This window comes from Passer montanus, unplaced genomic scaffold (assembly GCF_014805655.1).
Source record: "Passer montanus isolate IOZ18808 unplaced genomic scaffold, ASM1480565v1 scaffold204, whole genome shotgun sequence".
In the NCBI taxonomy this organism is placed as follows: Eukaryota; Metazoa; Chordata; class Aves; order Passeriformes; family Passeridae; genus Passer; species Passer montanus.
In genome coordinates, this window is record NW_024366637.1 from 22,760 (window position 1) to 39,256 (window position 16,497).

The 16,497-nt window shown below is 52.0% G+C and overlaps 1 protein-coding gene across 3 annotated transcripts; it reads left to right on the forward strand.

The window, feature by feature from the left end:
• Nucleotides 1–288: 288 nt before the first annotated feature.
• On the forward strand, nucleotides 289–10,288 carry SENP1 (SUMO specific peptidase 1). Of its 3 annotated transcripts, none has more exons than XM_039708489.1 (16): nucleotides 297–1,174; nucleotides 1,780–1,852; nucleotides 1,955–2,051; nucleotides 2,533–2,665; nucleotides 3,032–3,135; nucleotides 3,416–3,648; nucleotides 3,973–4,027; nucleotides 4,194–4,232; nucleotides 4,339–4,423; nucleotides 5,028–5,180; nucleotides 5,714–5,845; nucleotides 6,298–6,501; nucleotides 7,226–7,305; nucleotides 7,743–7,827; nucleotides 8,366–8,461; nucleotides 9,080–10,288. In XM_039708489.1, exons 1-16 carry the CDS (start codon nucleotides 1,100–1,102, stop codon nucleotides 9,140–9,142), a joined length of 1,707 nt encoding a protein of 568 aa, XP_039564423.1. In that variant the 5' UTR covers nucleotides 297–1,099; the 3' UTR covers nucleotides 9,143–10,288. The 3 variants fall into 3 exon arrangements, with proteins under 3 accessions (XP_039564424.1, XP_039564423.1, XP_039564422.1); XM_039708488.1 differs by having other exon boundaries at nucleotides 298–1,174; nucleotides 2,530–2,665; XM_039708490.1 differs by lacking the exon at nucleotides 9,080–10,288 and having other exon boundaries at nucleotides 289–1,174; nucleotides 2,530–2,665; nucleotides 8,269–8,381.
• The last annotated feature ends 6,209 nt before the right edge of the window (nucleotides 10,289–16,497 follow it).

Consider the following 16,497-nt stretch of genomic DNA (forward strand, 5'->3'; position numbering starts at 1 on the left):
CCGGGACAGCCCCGGGGCCGCCGGGACCGCCGCCATGGCCCGGGGACAGCGCCACCATGGCCCGGGGACAGCGCGGGGACACGGGCTGGGAGCCGGGACTGGGGCGGGGAGCGCTGTAATGGGATCGGACGGGATCGGCTGTAACGGGATCGGCTGTAATGGGATCGGGGTAGTGGGACGGGAGTAATGGGATCCGACAGGATCGGCTGTAATGGGATCGGGGTAGTGGGATCGGCTGGAATGGGATCGGGGTAACGGGATCGGCTGTGACTGGATCTGGGTAACGGGATGGGAGTAATGGGATCGGCTGTGACTGGATCAGCTGTAATGGGATCGGCTGTGACTGGATCAGCTGTAATGGGATCGGCTGCAGAGACTGGCTGTTACGGGATTGACTGTAATGACATCAGCTGTAATGGGATTGGCTGTAGGGTCCAGCTATCGTGGATTGACTGCAATGGGATCGATTCTAATGGGATCGGCTGTTATGGGATCGGCTGTAACAGGACTGATCATAGGGAGAAACTGGAATGGGATCGGCTGTGATGGGATGGGCTGCGATGGGATGGGCTGTGGTGGGATACTCACACACAGAGCGACCCCCTGTAGGATGACATCCTCACAGGGAGATGCTCTATGGGGTACCACCCCCATACAGGGTCACAGGCCCCAGAGAGTGACCCCTGGAGGGTCGCACCCCCCGTCCGGGGCGACCCGCCCTCTCTGGCTGCCCCCCTGGACCTCCAGGCCGCCAGGGGCCGCTCTCTTCTGCCAGCAGTGCGCCGCTCGCTCCCCTGCTCTGGTGCCACTTCCGGCGGCGCCTCACCTCCTCCGCTCACTTCCGCCGCCACCACCTACTCCTCGCTGCCGCCGCGGAGCCCGGGAGAACCGCGCGCGCTTGGGACGCTTCCGGTTCCACTTCCGCTTCCGGCGCGGCTGCCGTGCCGGCTGAGGGCAGCGCAGCGGCGGCGGCGGTTCCGGGCCCTGCTCCGCTCCCGCGCCGCGCTGCTCCCCGCTGCCCTCACAGCGGACTCCGCCGGGCCTTTTCCCGTGCCCGGTCCTGCCGCTGCCCTGGGCCGAGGCGGCGGCGCTGCCCCCCATGAGGATGGAGGCCCGGGAGGCGGCGCGGGCCCGGCCCGGCCCGGCCTTCAAGGGCTTCGGCGGCGAGAGCAAGGTGCGGAGCGGGGGCGCGGGGCCGGCCGTTCCCGGAACCGCTCCCGGGGCCTTCCCTCACGGAAGCACCGCGGGATGGGGCGGGAAGCGGAGCTGGGAATAGCTGGGACAATTCCCCCATCCCGGGCTGCTCCTGGCGCGCTGCAGCCGCGCTTCCTCTGGGGAAACTCAGCCTGGGAACCCCGCAAGTCAAATCCCAAACCGGATTTTTGGGTTCTCCCGGTTCCCCGCGTGGAAATTCCGCCGGGAATGGGGAGCCCAAGTGTGGGACCCAGCCCGGGCCCGGAGCTGCGAATTTTTCCAGCAGATTTTGGGTTCTTGCTGCTCCATAAATTCTGCCCATGAAGTCTGGAAGTTGTGGCCTTTAGAAGCTGGGAATTTGGGGAATTTTGGGAGCTGTGATCATTAGGAATTGCGAACCTTAGGAATCGTGAATTTGGAGAATTATTAATTTTGGGAATTGTGAAGTCCTGCCACCATTCCCAGCCAGCCCTGGGACACACCCTTCCCTTTTCTCTGTAATTTTCCTGGATTCTTCCCTGGCATTTTCCCACTTCTAAGCAAAACATTGGAGATTTTCCCAATCTTTTTTTTTTTTTTCCCCAGTTTTTCCTCCCCAAACTCAGCAGCTTCTCCTGCCCTGCTGGGAACTCCTCCTGCTCCCTCAGCTACACCCCAGGTGAGTTTTCCCTTTGGGATTTGGGGCTGTTTTCCCTAAAACAACCCTTGGAGAAGGGGAAATTTGGGTTTTTCTGGGAACTCCTGGTGCTTTTCCCCTCAGAAATTCCTGAAAGATTCCCGGGAGCCAACGGGCAGTGGAGGAGCTCCAAGCCCCGGGGCAGCCGAGGCTCCTTCCTGGAGACCCGGAAAAATTCCAGGTGGGTGCAGCAGATCGTGGATTTCCAGGCTTGAGTTGATATTTTGCAGCTATATTGTTGATATTTTAGTTAATATTTGGGGTTTATTTGGGATTTTGGAGATTTGTGATTTGATTTTTTTGGGGGGGCAGGGGTTGGAGAGTCTTGGGAATTTTTTTGGGGATTTAATTAGTTTGGGGGGTTTTTTGGGTGATTTTTTGGTGGGTTTAATTTGGAATTTTGGTTATTTGGGGAAGGATTTTCAAGATTTTTTTGGTGGGTTTGGGATTCTTGGTGTTTTTTCTGTTTTATTTGGGATTTTGATGGCAGGAGATTTGGGGGCTTTCATTGGGGGGTTTGGTGGTTTTTTTTATTTGGAGGATTTTTGAGCTTTTGGAATTTGGGGGACATTTCATTTCACCTCCTGCGATTTTACTCGGGGTTTTAAACCAGTTCCCAGGATTTACCGCAACCCTGCTGTGTGTTTCCCTCCTTCCAGCAGCAATTCCAGCACTTTTGGGGGAAAATCCGCGCTCCACGGAGCCTCCTTCCCCCTGAAGCCGGCCCCGAGCCCCTCCTGGAGCCGCCGCAGCCCCAAGAAGGCCCCGCGGCGCTTCCTGAGCGCGGCCGAGGAGGTGAGGGGCTGGGGATATCCGGGGAATCCCGGGGGCTTGGGGTGTCCAGGGAGAGCTGGGAATGGGGAAACCCAAGGGGTTTGTGGGGTTGGGGTGTCCAGGCAGAGCTGGCAGCTGGGAATGGGGAAATCCTAAGAAATCCCGTGGATTTTTTGCGGTTGGGGTGTTGCAGCAGAGCTGGGGGCGCGTCTGGTGTTAAACACCAAATTCCTGGTGTTTTCTAGCCCTAAATCCCAATTTCTTGGGGGTTTTTCTCAGTATTGCGTTTTTGGGATTGCACCAGGCCCCTGAATTTGGGGGGAATCCCTGGGAATGAGCGAGTTCCAGGGTTTTGAGAGGAGTTTTTTCCGTGCTCTTTCCCCGCAGACAGTGCGGGAGGAGGAGCGGGAGATTTACCGGCAGCTGCTGCAGATGGTGACTGGGAAGAGATTCTCCAGCTGCAAACCCTCCCCGGTGCTCCCCTTCCACCTGTGAGGAGCATCCCAAAAAATCCCTAAAAACCTGCCCCACATCCCGAAGAACCTCAAAATCCCTGCTTGAATCCCAAAGAATCCCAAAAAACCCTCTCCAAATCCCTGAAAATCACCAAAGACCCTGCCCAAATCCCAAAGAACCCTGCCCAAATCTCAAACCTCTCCAGAAACTCTTCCCTAATCCCAAAAAATTCCAAAACCTCTCCCCAAATCCCATATCTCCAATCTTTTCCCAGGAATTTCCCTAACTGGCTTTGGTGGTTTTTTTTTTTTGCAGCTCCCGCTGTCCCCGTTCCGGCCCCTCCCTGCCCCAGGAGGCTCCCAGGGATGATCCCGAGGCACTGGAAATTCACAAAATTCCAGGTCCTGTTCCACATTCCCCAGAGCCGCCCCAGAATTCCCAAAATCCCCCCCTAGGCCCCTCTCCAGGCTTTCCTGGGGGGTTCCAGCCCCGGAATTCCACGGCCCCACAGCAGCGGGAGGAGCCGGGAGCCGAGGCGCAGAGTGAAGGTAAAGATTCCTGAGAATTCCAGGAAAATAACCCCAAAACCCCCCAAAAATACCAAAATCTCAAATAAAACAAAACCACAAATAAAACCCAAAAATATCTGAAATGGGTTTAAAAAAAAATAATAAATTCCCCAAAGAAAATACTTCCAAAAATCCCAAATCCCTAAAATCCCAAACAAAATGAAAACCAAATCCCAAATAACCCCAAACCCTGGGAACAGGATTTAAATTCCGTGGCCAATATGGAGGTTTTATTCAGGATTGGGAAGTATTTGGGGTGGGAATCAAGGGGAGCAGAAACCCAGGAATTTTTCCCATTTTTAGGGTCAGATTCCGTCATTTTGCTCAAGGTCAAGGATTCCAGGACTCCAGCTCCAAGGTGAGGGGTGGGAAATGAGGGAATTTTGCGGGGATTTTGGGGATTTTTAGGGACACAGGGAGGTGACAGTGAAGAGGGACAGGGTGAGAATTTGGGAAATGAGGGAATTCTGGGGAAATTCCAGGATTTTTGGTCACTTCCAACCCTCCTTTCTCCTTCTTTCCAGCCTCCCCTTTTTCCAGGCCGAGCTGTGGATCAAAGAGCTGTGAGTTAATATTCCCTGCTGGCTTTTCCTGGGATTTTTTGGGTGGAAAAACCAAAATCCTGATTTTTTAAAATTAATTTGTCCATTGAAATTCTGCTTTCTCTAGGACCAGTGTCTATGATTCCCGAGCCAGAGAGAGGTGGAGGCAAATAGAGGAGCAGAAAGCTCTGGCCCTGCAGCTCCAGAGCCAGGTAAGAATTACATGAAAAAACACTCTGGACTGGGACAACTGGGGGGAAAAAAGTTGAAAAATCAACCTTTTTTTAGGCCTTCATTCTTCCCAATCCTGGGATAAACAGCAAGGAAAGGATGAATGTCGTCACAGATTGGAAATTATGGAAAATTTTCGCACTGGGAGGGTGGTCAGGGCTTGGAAAAGGAGTCAGAGTCCATGGAAATGGGGAAAAAATGCAGGTGTAGCACTTGGGGACACAGTTGGGTGACTCTGGAAGGTTTTAGTTCCATGATCCTGGAGGTTTTTCCCAATTGCATTGGTCCTAAACCATCCTTTTCCCTGATCCCCCATCTGTCCTTCCCACAGCATCTCCAGGAGCGGGAAGAAATGCAGATGTGGCACTTGGGGACAGGCTTGGGTGGCTCTGGAAGGGTTTAATTCCATGATCCCGGGGGTTTTTCCCAGTTTCATTGATCCTAAATCCTGGAAATGGTGGAAGAAATGCAGATGTGGCACTTGGGGACTTGGTGGCTCCGCAAGGGTTTAATTCCGTAATCCCGGAGGTTTTCCCCACTTCCATGGTTGCTGATCCCTCCTTTTCCCCGACCCCCCTCCCGCAGCGCCTCCAGGAGCGGGAGCGCTCCGTGCAGGACCTCGTGGATCTGCACCTGCGCGTGCCCCTGGAGAAGGAGATCCCGGTGGCCGTGGGGCCCGAGGGGCCCGAGCGCGCCCGCCCCGGCCAGGCCGACGACGACTTCCCCGAGATCACCGAGGTGGGGCTGCCAGCCTGCAGGGACAGGGCATTCTGCCTCGGGTGGAATTGAGCTCAGGAGAGTCAGCTCAGAGAATTCCTGGGGTTTGGGCATGGAGACAGGACCCTGCACCCTTTTCTTGGGGAAATCAGGGCTCAAGAATCAGTTTGGTGTTAAACCTTCAGGAGAGTCAGCTCAGAGAGTTCCTGGGGTTTGGGCATGGAGACGGGGCCCTGCACCCTCTTCCTGGGGAAATCAGGGCTCAAGAATCAGTTTGGTGTTAAACCCCTGGGAATTTGGGGTCAGGAATAACAGGAATTCTACCTCGGGTAGAATTCAGTTCAGGGGATTCAGTTCAGGGAATTCCTGGGATTTAGGGATTTGGGGTCAGTTCAGGGGATTTAGTTCAGAGAATTCCTGGGGTTTGGGCACGGAAACGGGGCCCTGCACCCTCTTCCTGGGGAAATCAGGGCTCAAGAATCAGTTTGGTGTTAAACCCTTGGGGGTTTGGGGTCAGGAAAAGCAGGAATTCCACGTGCCCTCCCTTGTCACAGGAAATGGAGAAGGAAATCAAGAGCCTGTTCCGAGGAGGGAACCAGGACGAGGTGCTGAGCGAGGCTTTCCGCCTGACCATCACCAGGAAGGACATCCAGACCCTCAACAACCTCAACTGGCTCAACGACGAGGTGAAAACCCAAAAATTCCCATTTCCCTCCCATCCCCAGCAGCTTGGAAGGGAAAAATGGAGGGATTGGGTGCTGGGAGGGGATCTGTGGGTTGGGATTCCACCTTGGAGTGATAAATCCCTGGAGGAAGCTCCGTAAAATAAAAATAATTTAATTTATGTGGGGAATTAATGATAGTGGAAAGATGGGATTGGTGTGAACAGGGAAACAAGAAGTAAGCTTTAAATATGGTCTTGAAGGCAAATTCCTAAATATCCTTGGGGTTTTTTTTCTGACATGTTTTATTACTATGGAGCTACTGCAAACCCCCCTGGGTTTTTTGAAGGTTTTAATGTAAATCCTCTTTTTGAGGGGTTTGTTCCTTAACTTTACACAGGACCACAAATCCAAACACCATCATAAAATAAATTAAAATCTATTAAAAAAATCAAAAATCATGTCTCTTTTCCCAGATCATCAATTTCTACATGAATCTGCTGATGGAGAGGAGCAAGGACAAGGATTTGCCTGCAGTTCATGCCTTCAACACCTTTTTCTTCACCAAATTAAAGACTGCAGGGTACCAAGCTGTGAAAAGATGGACAAAAAAAGTGGATATTTTCTCTGTGGATCTGCTCCTCGTGCCCATCCACCTGGGAGTGCACTGGTGCCTGGCTGTGAGTGCCTGAATTATCCCAAAAAAATCTTCAGTTTGGGATTTAGAGCCCAAATTTCCTTGGTTTGGGGTGATGCTGACGGGAAAAATTTGTGTTTGTGACTCAGATCCGAGTTTAAAGGGAAATACAAAGGTAGGAGCAGCTTTTTGTGGGGTTTTAAGTCCTTAAATTCAGCCTGGAGGTCATTTTAGGGAATTTATTCCCTTGGGAAGATCTGATTTCCCCGTTCCCACCAACTCCTGGTAAAACAGGATCTTTTTAAAGAGATTTAGGCCACAGATATTTCACTTTTCCCCTTGCTTTGTCCCTTGGCTCCTGGGATCCTGCAGGGATTTTCAGCTCCTTTAGCAAAAACCTCCTCAATTTATTAATTCCTGCTTGAATTGTTAATTAATTCCATGGAAAAGAGGTAATTTCCAGCACAAATGGGATGGGAATGGGGAGGGAAAACACTGAAAACCACCCAGATTGGGGCCTTGAGAGGTGAGGCAAAATTGTTGTAACACGTGGGACGAATAGGAGGAATAATAATAATAATGATGATAATGATAATAATAATGGCTAATTTACACATTTAGGTATTAAAAACACAGCAGGAAATAGGGATTTTTTTGGGGGGAAATCCTTCTGTGGTGTGAAATACCCTGTGGGTTTTTTGGGGTTTTTTTTGCAAGAGAAGCATTCCTGATTTTTTTCCCATTTTAAGGAATTTTTCTCTGTGCAGGTCGTGGATTTCAGGAAAAAAACCATCACCTACTATGATTCCATGGGGGGGATCAACAGTGAGGCCTGCAGGATCCTGCTGTGAGTAAAATCCCTTCCCTGGGAAAATCCCACTCCTGCTTCCCCAGCCTTGGAAACACCAACTTTGCCCTTTTTTTAGGCTCTTTTGGGGTCATTTTTGGGCCCTTTTAGGGTCATTCTTACGTCCCTTTAGTGTCATTTTTTGGGCTCCTTCAGGGTCATTTTTGCTCCCTTTTTCAGTCTCATTCTCCCCTTCCAGGACACGAAAAATTCCTTCTCTTCCCTGGAATTCCCTCCCACAAATCCCAGGAATTCTCTCCCTGTTTTTTTCCCCATGAAATTCAGCCTCTCCTGATCCAGTTTTAGATTTTTGGGGCGGAGGGGGGTTGATTTGTGAATCCCAACCCTGAATCCCTTTGGGAACAGCCAGACAGAGAAAAACCTCAGAATTGCCATTTTTCCATGAATTCCATCTTTTCCTGCTCCTTTTCCCACAGGCAGTACCTGAAACAGGAAAGTTTGGATAAGAAAAGGAAGGAATTCGACACCAATGGATGGGCCCTGCTGAGCAAGAAGAGCCAGGTTTGGACAGCCCAGAATTCCCAAAGAATTCAGCATTTCCTTGGATTCCCAGCCCTTTTTGGGCCCCTTTTCCCTCAGGGATTCCTGGGAAGAAAAGGAGGGAACAAATCCCAAACCTTGGAAGGGGAAATTCTCCACAGGGAAAGGGTTTGGGTGGGATTTGGGCAAGGTGGGAATGCAAGAAATTCTGGAATTCTGGGACCTTCCCGGTTCTTCCAGCAGGAGCTTCCCACAGATTCCACTGGGATTTTGGGGTTTTCCTGGCTCTGGGGATTCAGGGGGCTGAGGGAATGGGGGGAATTTGGGGGTGTTAATTTCTGTTTTTCCTAGGAGATCCCACAGCAGATGAACGGGATTTTGGGGTTTTCCTGGCCCTGGGGATTCAGGGGGTTGGGGGAATGTTGGGGGAAATTTGGGAATGTTGATTCCCATTTTCCCCAGGAGATCCCGCAGCAGATGAACGGGATTTTGGGGTTTGCCTGGCCCTGGGGATTAGGGAATGTGGGAATTTGGGGATGTTAATTCCCGTTTTCCCCAGGAGATCCCGCAGCAGATGAACGGCAGCGACTGCGGGATGTTCGCGTGCCGCTACGCCGAGTGCATCTCCAAGGACAAACCCATCAACTTCACCCAGGTACCCCGGGGGCTGCAGCTCCCCATTCCCACCCTGCACACCCCCAGGCAGGAAAACCCCAGAATTCCAGCAGAATCTGGGGGAAATTCCAGCGTTTCTCACCCAATCCCAAGGAATTCCCACTTGATTTCCCATTCCCGGCCCCCCGCTTAAGGGAATTGTCCCCAAATCCCTGTCCCAAGTCCCTGGGAAAAGCTCCCAAGCCCCAGTGCCAGGGAAAATCCCAAATATTCCCCCAAAAATCTAGGACAAATCCTCCATTCCACCCCAAAAATCCCATGGAATTCCTGAGTAATTCCCCATTCCCAACCCCACTTCCCTCCTCCAGCATTTTCAGATCCCAGCACTCCCAAATTCCCTCTGGTCCCAGACCCCCAGGGCCAGGAAAACCCCAAAATCCCCAAAATCCCAACAAAATCTGGGATAAATTTCCACCATTTTTTGCCTGAACCCCAAGAAATTCCCATTTTTTTCCCCTAGTCCCACAACCCCAAAGCCCCAAATTTCCCACTTTTCCATTAATTTCCATGGGGAAAAAAGCCTGAATCTGTGCCCTGGATGAGCAAAACCTGACCAAAATTCCCATTGTTCCCATTTTCCCCCCTAAAATTCCCAAAGCAACACATGCCCTACTTCCGGAAGAGGATGGCCTGGGAAATCCTGCACAGGAAGCTCCTCTGATGCCAGAAAAATCCTGAAATTCCACGGATTTGGATCAGAAGAATCCCAGGATTCTCCTGGGGATGCAGCCAAGGAACTCCGGGTCCTGCTCTTCCCAAAACCCCCCCAGATTTGGGGGGAATAGAAAAGTTTGGAAGCACAGTTGGGATTTTTTGGAGTTTTTCCCTCTTTTTTGAGATTCCAGGATGGATTTTCCCACTTTTCGGTCTGCTGGGATGGGGAAATTTGGGAATTTTGGGCTTTTTGGAGCTGGATTTCTGGGAAAAGGGCGGCGCCTCTGTGGATTTGGGTTGGGAAAATTCCGATTTGGGAATGGAGGGGAAGGGTTTGGTTCTGGAGGGAATTTCTGGGGATCATTCCCATTTTTTCCACCTCATTCCCAAAGCTTGGGGATTTTATCCATGGAAGAACCTGGATTGGGATCCCTGGGAATAATTACTTCTTAAATCCCATTTTTCTTCCCCAATTCCTGCTTTTGGGTGTTTCTTCCAGGATTAAGCTTTGGAATGCCAGAATTCCTCTGGATTTACACCCAAACTTTGCTTTCCCAAGGGATAAATCCCAAAACCTGAGCAAAATCTGGTATTTTTGGAGAATTTTTGGGTATTTTCCCCTCCCTTTCAGGCTGCTTCATCCCAGCAGCTCCTGTTGCTTTTTCCAGTTGCTTTTCCCACTTTTTCCTGGAAATAAATCCTCCCAAATCCCAAGAACTGCAGAACCATGGGGAAAACCCCAAAATCCTGGAATTCCTTCAAGTTTTCCCAAAAAAAGGCCAGGATTTATTTGGGGAACTTTGCCCACCACTTTCCCTGGATTAATTTATTCCCAAATTTTTTGGAGCTTCCCAAGCCTCTGGATTTCCTCTTCCTGGTGGAAAAGAAGATTTTTAAGAAGAAAAGTGGGGGAAAATCCCAAGTTTTTGTATTTTCCCTCTCCTGCAGGAGCTGGGAATTTTTTCTATTTTTCCCAAGCTGGGAGCTGAAGTTTTGTACTGAATTCCCAAATTTTTGGAGCCCTCTTTCCTGGTTTTTCCCAGCCCTTTGTGTCCCTTTGCATCCCAAAATCCCTCCCCTGTTTTATACCAGATTCATTTCCTACTTTTTTTTATCTTTTATTGAAAATTAAAAGATCTGAAAAAAAACCAAACCTGCAATTGTAGAATTTTCCTGCTTTTTGTGCTAGATAAGAATGCATTTTAATTATGGAGTTATAAATACGAAATAGATTTAATTTTTTTTTGCCAACTCCTAATGTGCTACATGACGTTGTTGAGATGCATTGATTTATTTATCTTTGTACATTTATTTATTTATCTGTCTATTCCTGCCCATGGTGGGAATCCCTGGAAAAGGGTTTGGGGTTGTTCATCCTGAAGAAATCAGGGAAAGTGCCCCAAAACCTGGGGAAAAATGCCCCATAATCCAGGGAGAATTATTCAAAACCCAGGGAAAATGACCCAAAATCTGGGGGAATGCCCCAAAATCCATCAGAAAATGACCCCAAATTCCCTAGGAACCCCCTCAAATCCCACCTGGAATTCCTTCCCCCCCTCCAGGTGACAAAGGTCCCTTCACACCCCTCCCCCCGCGCTGGATCCGCCGCTATTTTTACAAAAATTCCCAGAAAAAGCCGGGATTTGGGATAAAAGCTCCCTTTGTAGGGCCGTGGTTGGGGTTGGCAGCGGCAGAGCTCAGCTCTCCTGGGAATCCCGGGATTCCAAAAACCCAAAAAACCCTGGGACACGGAGCCCCCGTGCTGCCCGGGGGAGGCAGCGGCGCCCTGAAAAACAGGGAAATGCCCCAAAAACCCCGGGAAATGCCCCAAAAACCCCGGGAAATGCCCCAAAACCCCTGGGAAATGCCCCAAACCAGCGATGCCTGTCCCAAAATGAAGCACAAATGCCCCAAATGCAGGAAAGATGGCCCAAAGTCTGGGAAAGTTTCCCCATAATTCAGGGGTTGGGACCCCAAAATCTGAGCTGGGAGACCCCAGAGTTCAGAGCTGCCCCTCCAAGCCCCCACTTTAGGGGCATTTTGGGGCATTTTGGGGCATTTTTAACCCCAGGTCCAGCAGGTCTGAGCTACCCCCCCATCCCCCCAAACCCCAGTTTGGGTCATTTTGGGGGCATTTTGGGGGAATTTTAGGGAATTTTAAACCCCAAGCCCCAAGCAGGACATTTTAACCCTGCAAACCCCAATTTTGGGGTCATTTTGGAGTAACTTGGGAGGCAACTTCAGGGTAATTTGGGGTAACTTTTCACCCCAAACCCTCCAGGCCAGGGCTGCTCCCCCAAAACCCCAATTTTGGGGTGATTTGGGGTAATTTCGGGCCATTTTTAACCCCAAGCAGGGGCAGGGTCTTCACACTCCAGGAACCTCTTGATCCTAATTCCTCCTAACGACCCCGGCCCCATTAATCCCCCACAGGCCTCATTAATTAATTAATTAACCCACAGCCCCGCTGGGCTTTTTTTCTGGTTTTGCCCAAAAGCAAAAAAAATCCCAAAAAAAATCCCTGAACCTGATCTCCCTTCAAACCTTGGGACTCTTGGCCCAGCCCCCATAAAAAAATCTCTTTTAGGGTCGGGGTTTTTTTGGGATTTTGGGTGGTTTTGGTGTTTTTTTTAAATTTTTTTTTTTTCCCCTGGATTTATTTATTTTTTGGGATTTTTCCGGTTCTGGGACACAGGGGCAGCTTTGTCCCCGTGGCTTTTGGGGCCCTGGCTCAGTGCCACCCCAAATAGGGTTTTTTTGGGATGGGGGGATGGGAGAATTCGCCATCAAAGGGTCCAAAATCCCGGGATTTTTTTTTGCCTCTTCCTCGCTCCAGACAGGGGAAAAAAAGGAAACTTTCAGGGTTTGGAGTGGGATGAAAATCCTGAATTTCAGGTATTTAGGGGGCAAAAAATCCGAAGTTTTGGTGGGGATCTTAAAAAATTAAAGGGTGAAGTGACTCCCCTGTAACAGAGGGAAAAAATCTGAGAATTCCAGGGGAAAAATCAGCTTTGGGAATGGGAAAAATCCCTGAAGAGACGCCAAAAAATCCCAAAGTATCCCTCAAACTCATTCATTCAATTCCCGACATTTCACCCCAAATTCCCAGTATTTTGCCCCAAAAATAAAAGCCACATAAAAAATAACCTCCAAATATTTTTAAAATATCTTTAAAAATACACAAAAATATTTCAAAATGTACCAAAAAATTTTAAAAATTTTAAAACCCCAAAAATATAAAAAACCCACCAAAAATACCCCAAAAATATACAAATATATACAAAAATATTTTAAAAATCCAAACAATATTTGAAAAATAATATAAAAACAAACAATATAAAAAATATTCAATAAATGCAAAATCCCCCGAGAAAAAATAAAAATAATACACAAAATACCCAAAAAATGTACAGAAAATTTAAAAAAAAAAATCTAAAAAATACCAAAACCAAAGGAAAAAAACATTAAAAAATAAAAAATAAATCAAAATAAACCAAAATAAATCCAAATATCCCCCAGAAAAACCCCGGTGGGGCCCTGAGCACCCCCCCCCCCACTCCCTGAAAGGATCCCTTTGTACCTTTCCCAAAAAATCGCCTTTTCATCCCAAAAAAGGGGGAGGAGGGAAAGGAGGAGGAGGAGGAAGAGGCCGCGTAAGGGGGGGAAGGCTTTGACCTCATCCCACAAAAATTCCCGGATTTTTCCCCCATTTCGGGCCCCTTCCCACCTTTCCAGGGGGAAAAGGGACAAAGGGGCTCTGTGTGACAAAACCCTCAAAAATGGGATGAAAATGGAAATTTTGGGGATTTTCCCACCGGGAAAAGGAGGGGAAGGGAAGACCCTAAATGGAAAAATGGAATTTGGGATTTTTGGGTTTTTTAGGGTTTGAAAGCAAATTTTGTGTCCCTACAATTAATTTTTTAGGCGGTAAATTCGCACCAAAATCAGGTTTTCTGCAAGGCTTGGGGTCTCCAAAATTGCTTTTTTTTTTGCATTAATCCACTGCAAAATTGGGGATTTTGGGGGTTTTGCATGCCCTAAAAAAATCAATTAGAGGCTCAAAACATGATATTATTTTTATATTATTAAATATTAATTTTTAATAGGAAATGTTATGGGATAATTAAAAATATGGAGTGAAATTGCCGCAAAATTAGGAGGAAAAAGTAAAAACTGGGGGTTTTAGGGGGGACAAAGATCATTTTTCTGATTAGAAAAGGATCTTAGGAAATATCTGGAGCCAGATCTGAGGTTATTGCAAGGTGGCAGAGGGGAAAAATGGAACTGGGGAGGTTTTGTGCTGAAAAAAAGCCTTTTTAGAAGGGAAAAATAAATTCCTGGCTCACCCCCCCACCCACCCCTTGGAGGAATTCCCTCTCTGAGTTTGGGGCTTTCATGGGATTGGGTGGTTTGGGAAAGTGGGAAAATCGGGAGGGAAATGGCGGGGAAAGTGGGGGGAAATTTTGGGGAAAATGGGGCAGAAATGGGGTGAAAATGGGGGGAAATGAGGCAGAAATGGGGGGAAATGAGGGTGAAAATGGGGTGGAAAAGGAGCAGAAATGAAGGGAAATGGGGGAAAATGGGATTAAAATAGGGCAAAAGGGGGTAAAAATGGGGCAGAAATGAGGTTTATAGGAGGTGAAGATGGGGGAAATTTGGGTTAAAATGGGACCAAAATGGAGTAAAACGGGGCTAAAAGTGGGCCAAAATGGAGGAAAAATTGAGCCAAAATGAGATAAAAATAGGTCAAAATTGGAGTAAAAATGGGGGAAATTAGGGGTAAAAATGGGGGAAAGTGGGATAAAAATGAGGGGGAAATGGGGGAAAATGGTAAAAACTGAATTCCCCCTCCGCTCCCAGGGCAATTTTGATCCTAAACTGGGGCATTTGGGGAATTTGGGATGGGAAAATTTAGTTCCAAACCCATCGGGACGGGCCCGGGTGACGCTGGCGGGAGGTGGCACCGGGCTGGGGACAAGCAAGAGCCCGTGGGGACAATGGGGCGGTGCCACCCCCTGGGCCGGTTCCACCCCGGACCACGCCCCCGCTCTGCCCCCCCCGTCCCGATGTCCCCTCCTGTCCCCTCCTGTCCCCAGGCTCGGGGGAGGCCATCAGGGACCGGGGCCAAGGGACAAAACCGGGGGGGCCCGACCTTACCTCTGTCCCCGCCACTTTCACCGGTGCCACCAGCGCCTGTCAGCTCTGTCCCCAGTGCCACCAGTGCCACCAGTGCCACCAGTGCCACCTGTGCCACCAGTGCCACCAGTGCCACCAGTGCCACCTGCGTGCCCGCGCTCCGAGGGCAGCGGGACGCGATGTCCCCACCCCACGGCGGGGCTGTCCCCACCCCGCTTTTGGGGCAGTTTTTGGGGGGGATGTGGGGGGCGTACGGGAGGATTTGAGCCCTCCCCGTCCCTTGTCCCTGTGCTGTCGCCTTGGGGACAGAGCGGAGCCGCCCCCCAAACTGGGGAGGGGTCGGGCAGCGCCTCCCCGGCCCTTTGATTTATTCCCAAATTTTCTGTTCCATCGGAAAGCGGCGGCGGCCGCCAAGGCCTGGCCCCGCTCCCGGCCGGATCCGGCCACGCGCTTCCACCTGCTGGGGCTGGCAACGCCAAACCCCCAAATCGCCCCAAACCCCCCCAAACCTCCTCCTGAACCCCTCCAGATTCCGCCCAAAAAATCCCCCCAACCTCCCCCAAAACTCCCTCAAACCCCCCTTAAATTCCCCTCAAAACCCCTCAAATCCCCCCCAAATCCCGCCCTAACTCCCAGACTTTGGGGGAGTTTTATGGGGAATTTGGGGGGGCTGCGCTGGGTTCGGGGTCGGAGGGGTTTCCCCGTGTCCCCCGCGCTGGTCCCACAATTGCTGCCGGGAATTCCGCCGGGAATGGGGACAGCGACAGGGGGAGGGGTCGCGCTGGGCCCGAGGGGGCCCCGGAGGGGGGCGGGGATTGGGGGACACCGAGGGAGGGGGCTGCGCCGCCTCACCCCCCGCATCCCCCAAAACCCGCACCCCCAAAACCCGCACCCCCCCTGAGCCCGGCTCCCTCCGCCCGCTCCGGCCCGGGGGTGGCCGGGGGAGGAGGGCTCGGGAGGGCCGGCCCTGCTCGGGCGCCGGGGGAGGGTCCGCAGCCACCGGGGGAAGGTCCGGGGGGCCCGGCGGGGCCGGCCCGGCTCGGGTTACAGCTCCGGGGGGCGGCGGGGCCGGGACTTAAACGGGGCCGCGGGGCCGAGCGGGCACTGCCGGCCCCGGGCGCGGATCGGGCGCAGCCGCCTCGCCATGCCAGGGGACACAGGGGGGACACAGGGGGGACACAGGGGGGACACAGAGTGGGGACAGCGAGGGGACACGGGCGAGGGATGGGAAGGTTCTGGGGCATCGCCGCGGGGAGTGAGTGGGACACGTTGAGGGAAAGTTGGAGAGGGGAGAGGGGACAGCGAGGGGACAGCGAAGGGACAGCGGGGAACAATGGGGACAGAGGGGACGCGGAGCGGAAAGAGGATGGGGAGCAGCGGGGGACAGCGGGGGACGCGAGGGGACGTTTTGGGATGGACGGGGAAAGTTTCAGAGTGGCAGGGGGGGATGGCTCGGGGGCTGGGGACAGCACGGGGACATCGGGGGACAGCGTGAGACGGACGGGGACAGTTTCAGTGTGGCGGGGAGGGGCAGAGCGGAGTGTGGGGACACTGGAGACTGCGTAGGGACAGCAGGGGACAGCGGGACAAAGGGGGAAAGTTTCGAGGTAGTCCTGGGGACAGCAGCGCGAGGAGAGGGGGGACAGCAGGGGACACCGGGGGAACAAGGTGGGGCAGGGAGCGACAGCGTGGGACACTGGAGGATGGCACAAGGCGCCTGGGGGACACGGTGAGGACGCTGGGGGACAGTTTGGGATCCAGGTGTGTGGCGTGGACAGAGTTTCGGGACAGTAGGGACGGACAGGGACAGCCCGGGACAGGAAGGGGACAGCTTGGGATGGCCGGAGGGGGCACAGGTGGGACGTGGGGACAGCAGGTGACAGTGAGGGGGCAGAGGGACAGCCGGGGGTGTAGGCGGCGAGCTGGAGCAGGGGCAGGCAGGGGACACCTGGGGACAGCGAGGTCCGGCTGGGGTCACAGGGTCCGGCTGGGGCCAGCCCCGGGAACATCCCTGGGAACATTCCAGGGACCCTGGGGACACCTGGGAGCCCCGGTGTGCCGCCTGTGGACCCCGAGGCACCTCCTGGAGACCCTGGGGGACCCCCGGGACCCTCCAGGAGCAGCCGGGTACCTCTGGGTCACCCGTGGGTTCAGCCTGGGGACACCAACGCCCCTTGTTCCCGAGCCCGTGGGGACACCGGTGCCACCACAGCTGCGGGGACACTC

Bases quoted from the DNA above. Each gene is read 5' to 3' on its own strand.
- SENP1 (XM_039708488.1), top strand. From the start codon at position 1,100: ATGAGGATGGAGGCCCGGGAGGCGGCGCGGGCCCGGCCCGGCCCGGCC. The intron at 4,233-4,338 runs GTGAGTTAATAT...TGCTTTCTCTAG, and splicing joins GAGCTGTGGATCAAAGAGCT to GACCAGTGTCTATGATTCCC. The intron at 5,181-5,713 runs GTGGGGCTGCCA...CCCTTGTCACAG, and splicing joins ACTTCCCCGAGATCACCGAG to GAAATGGAGAAGGAAATCAA.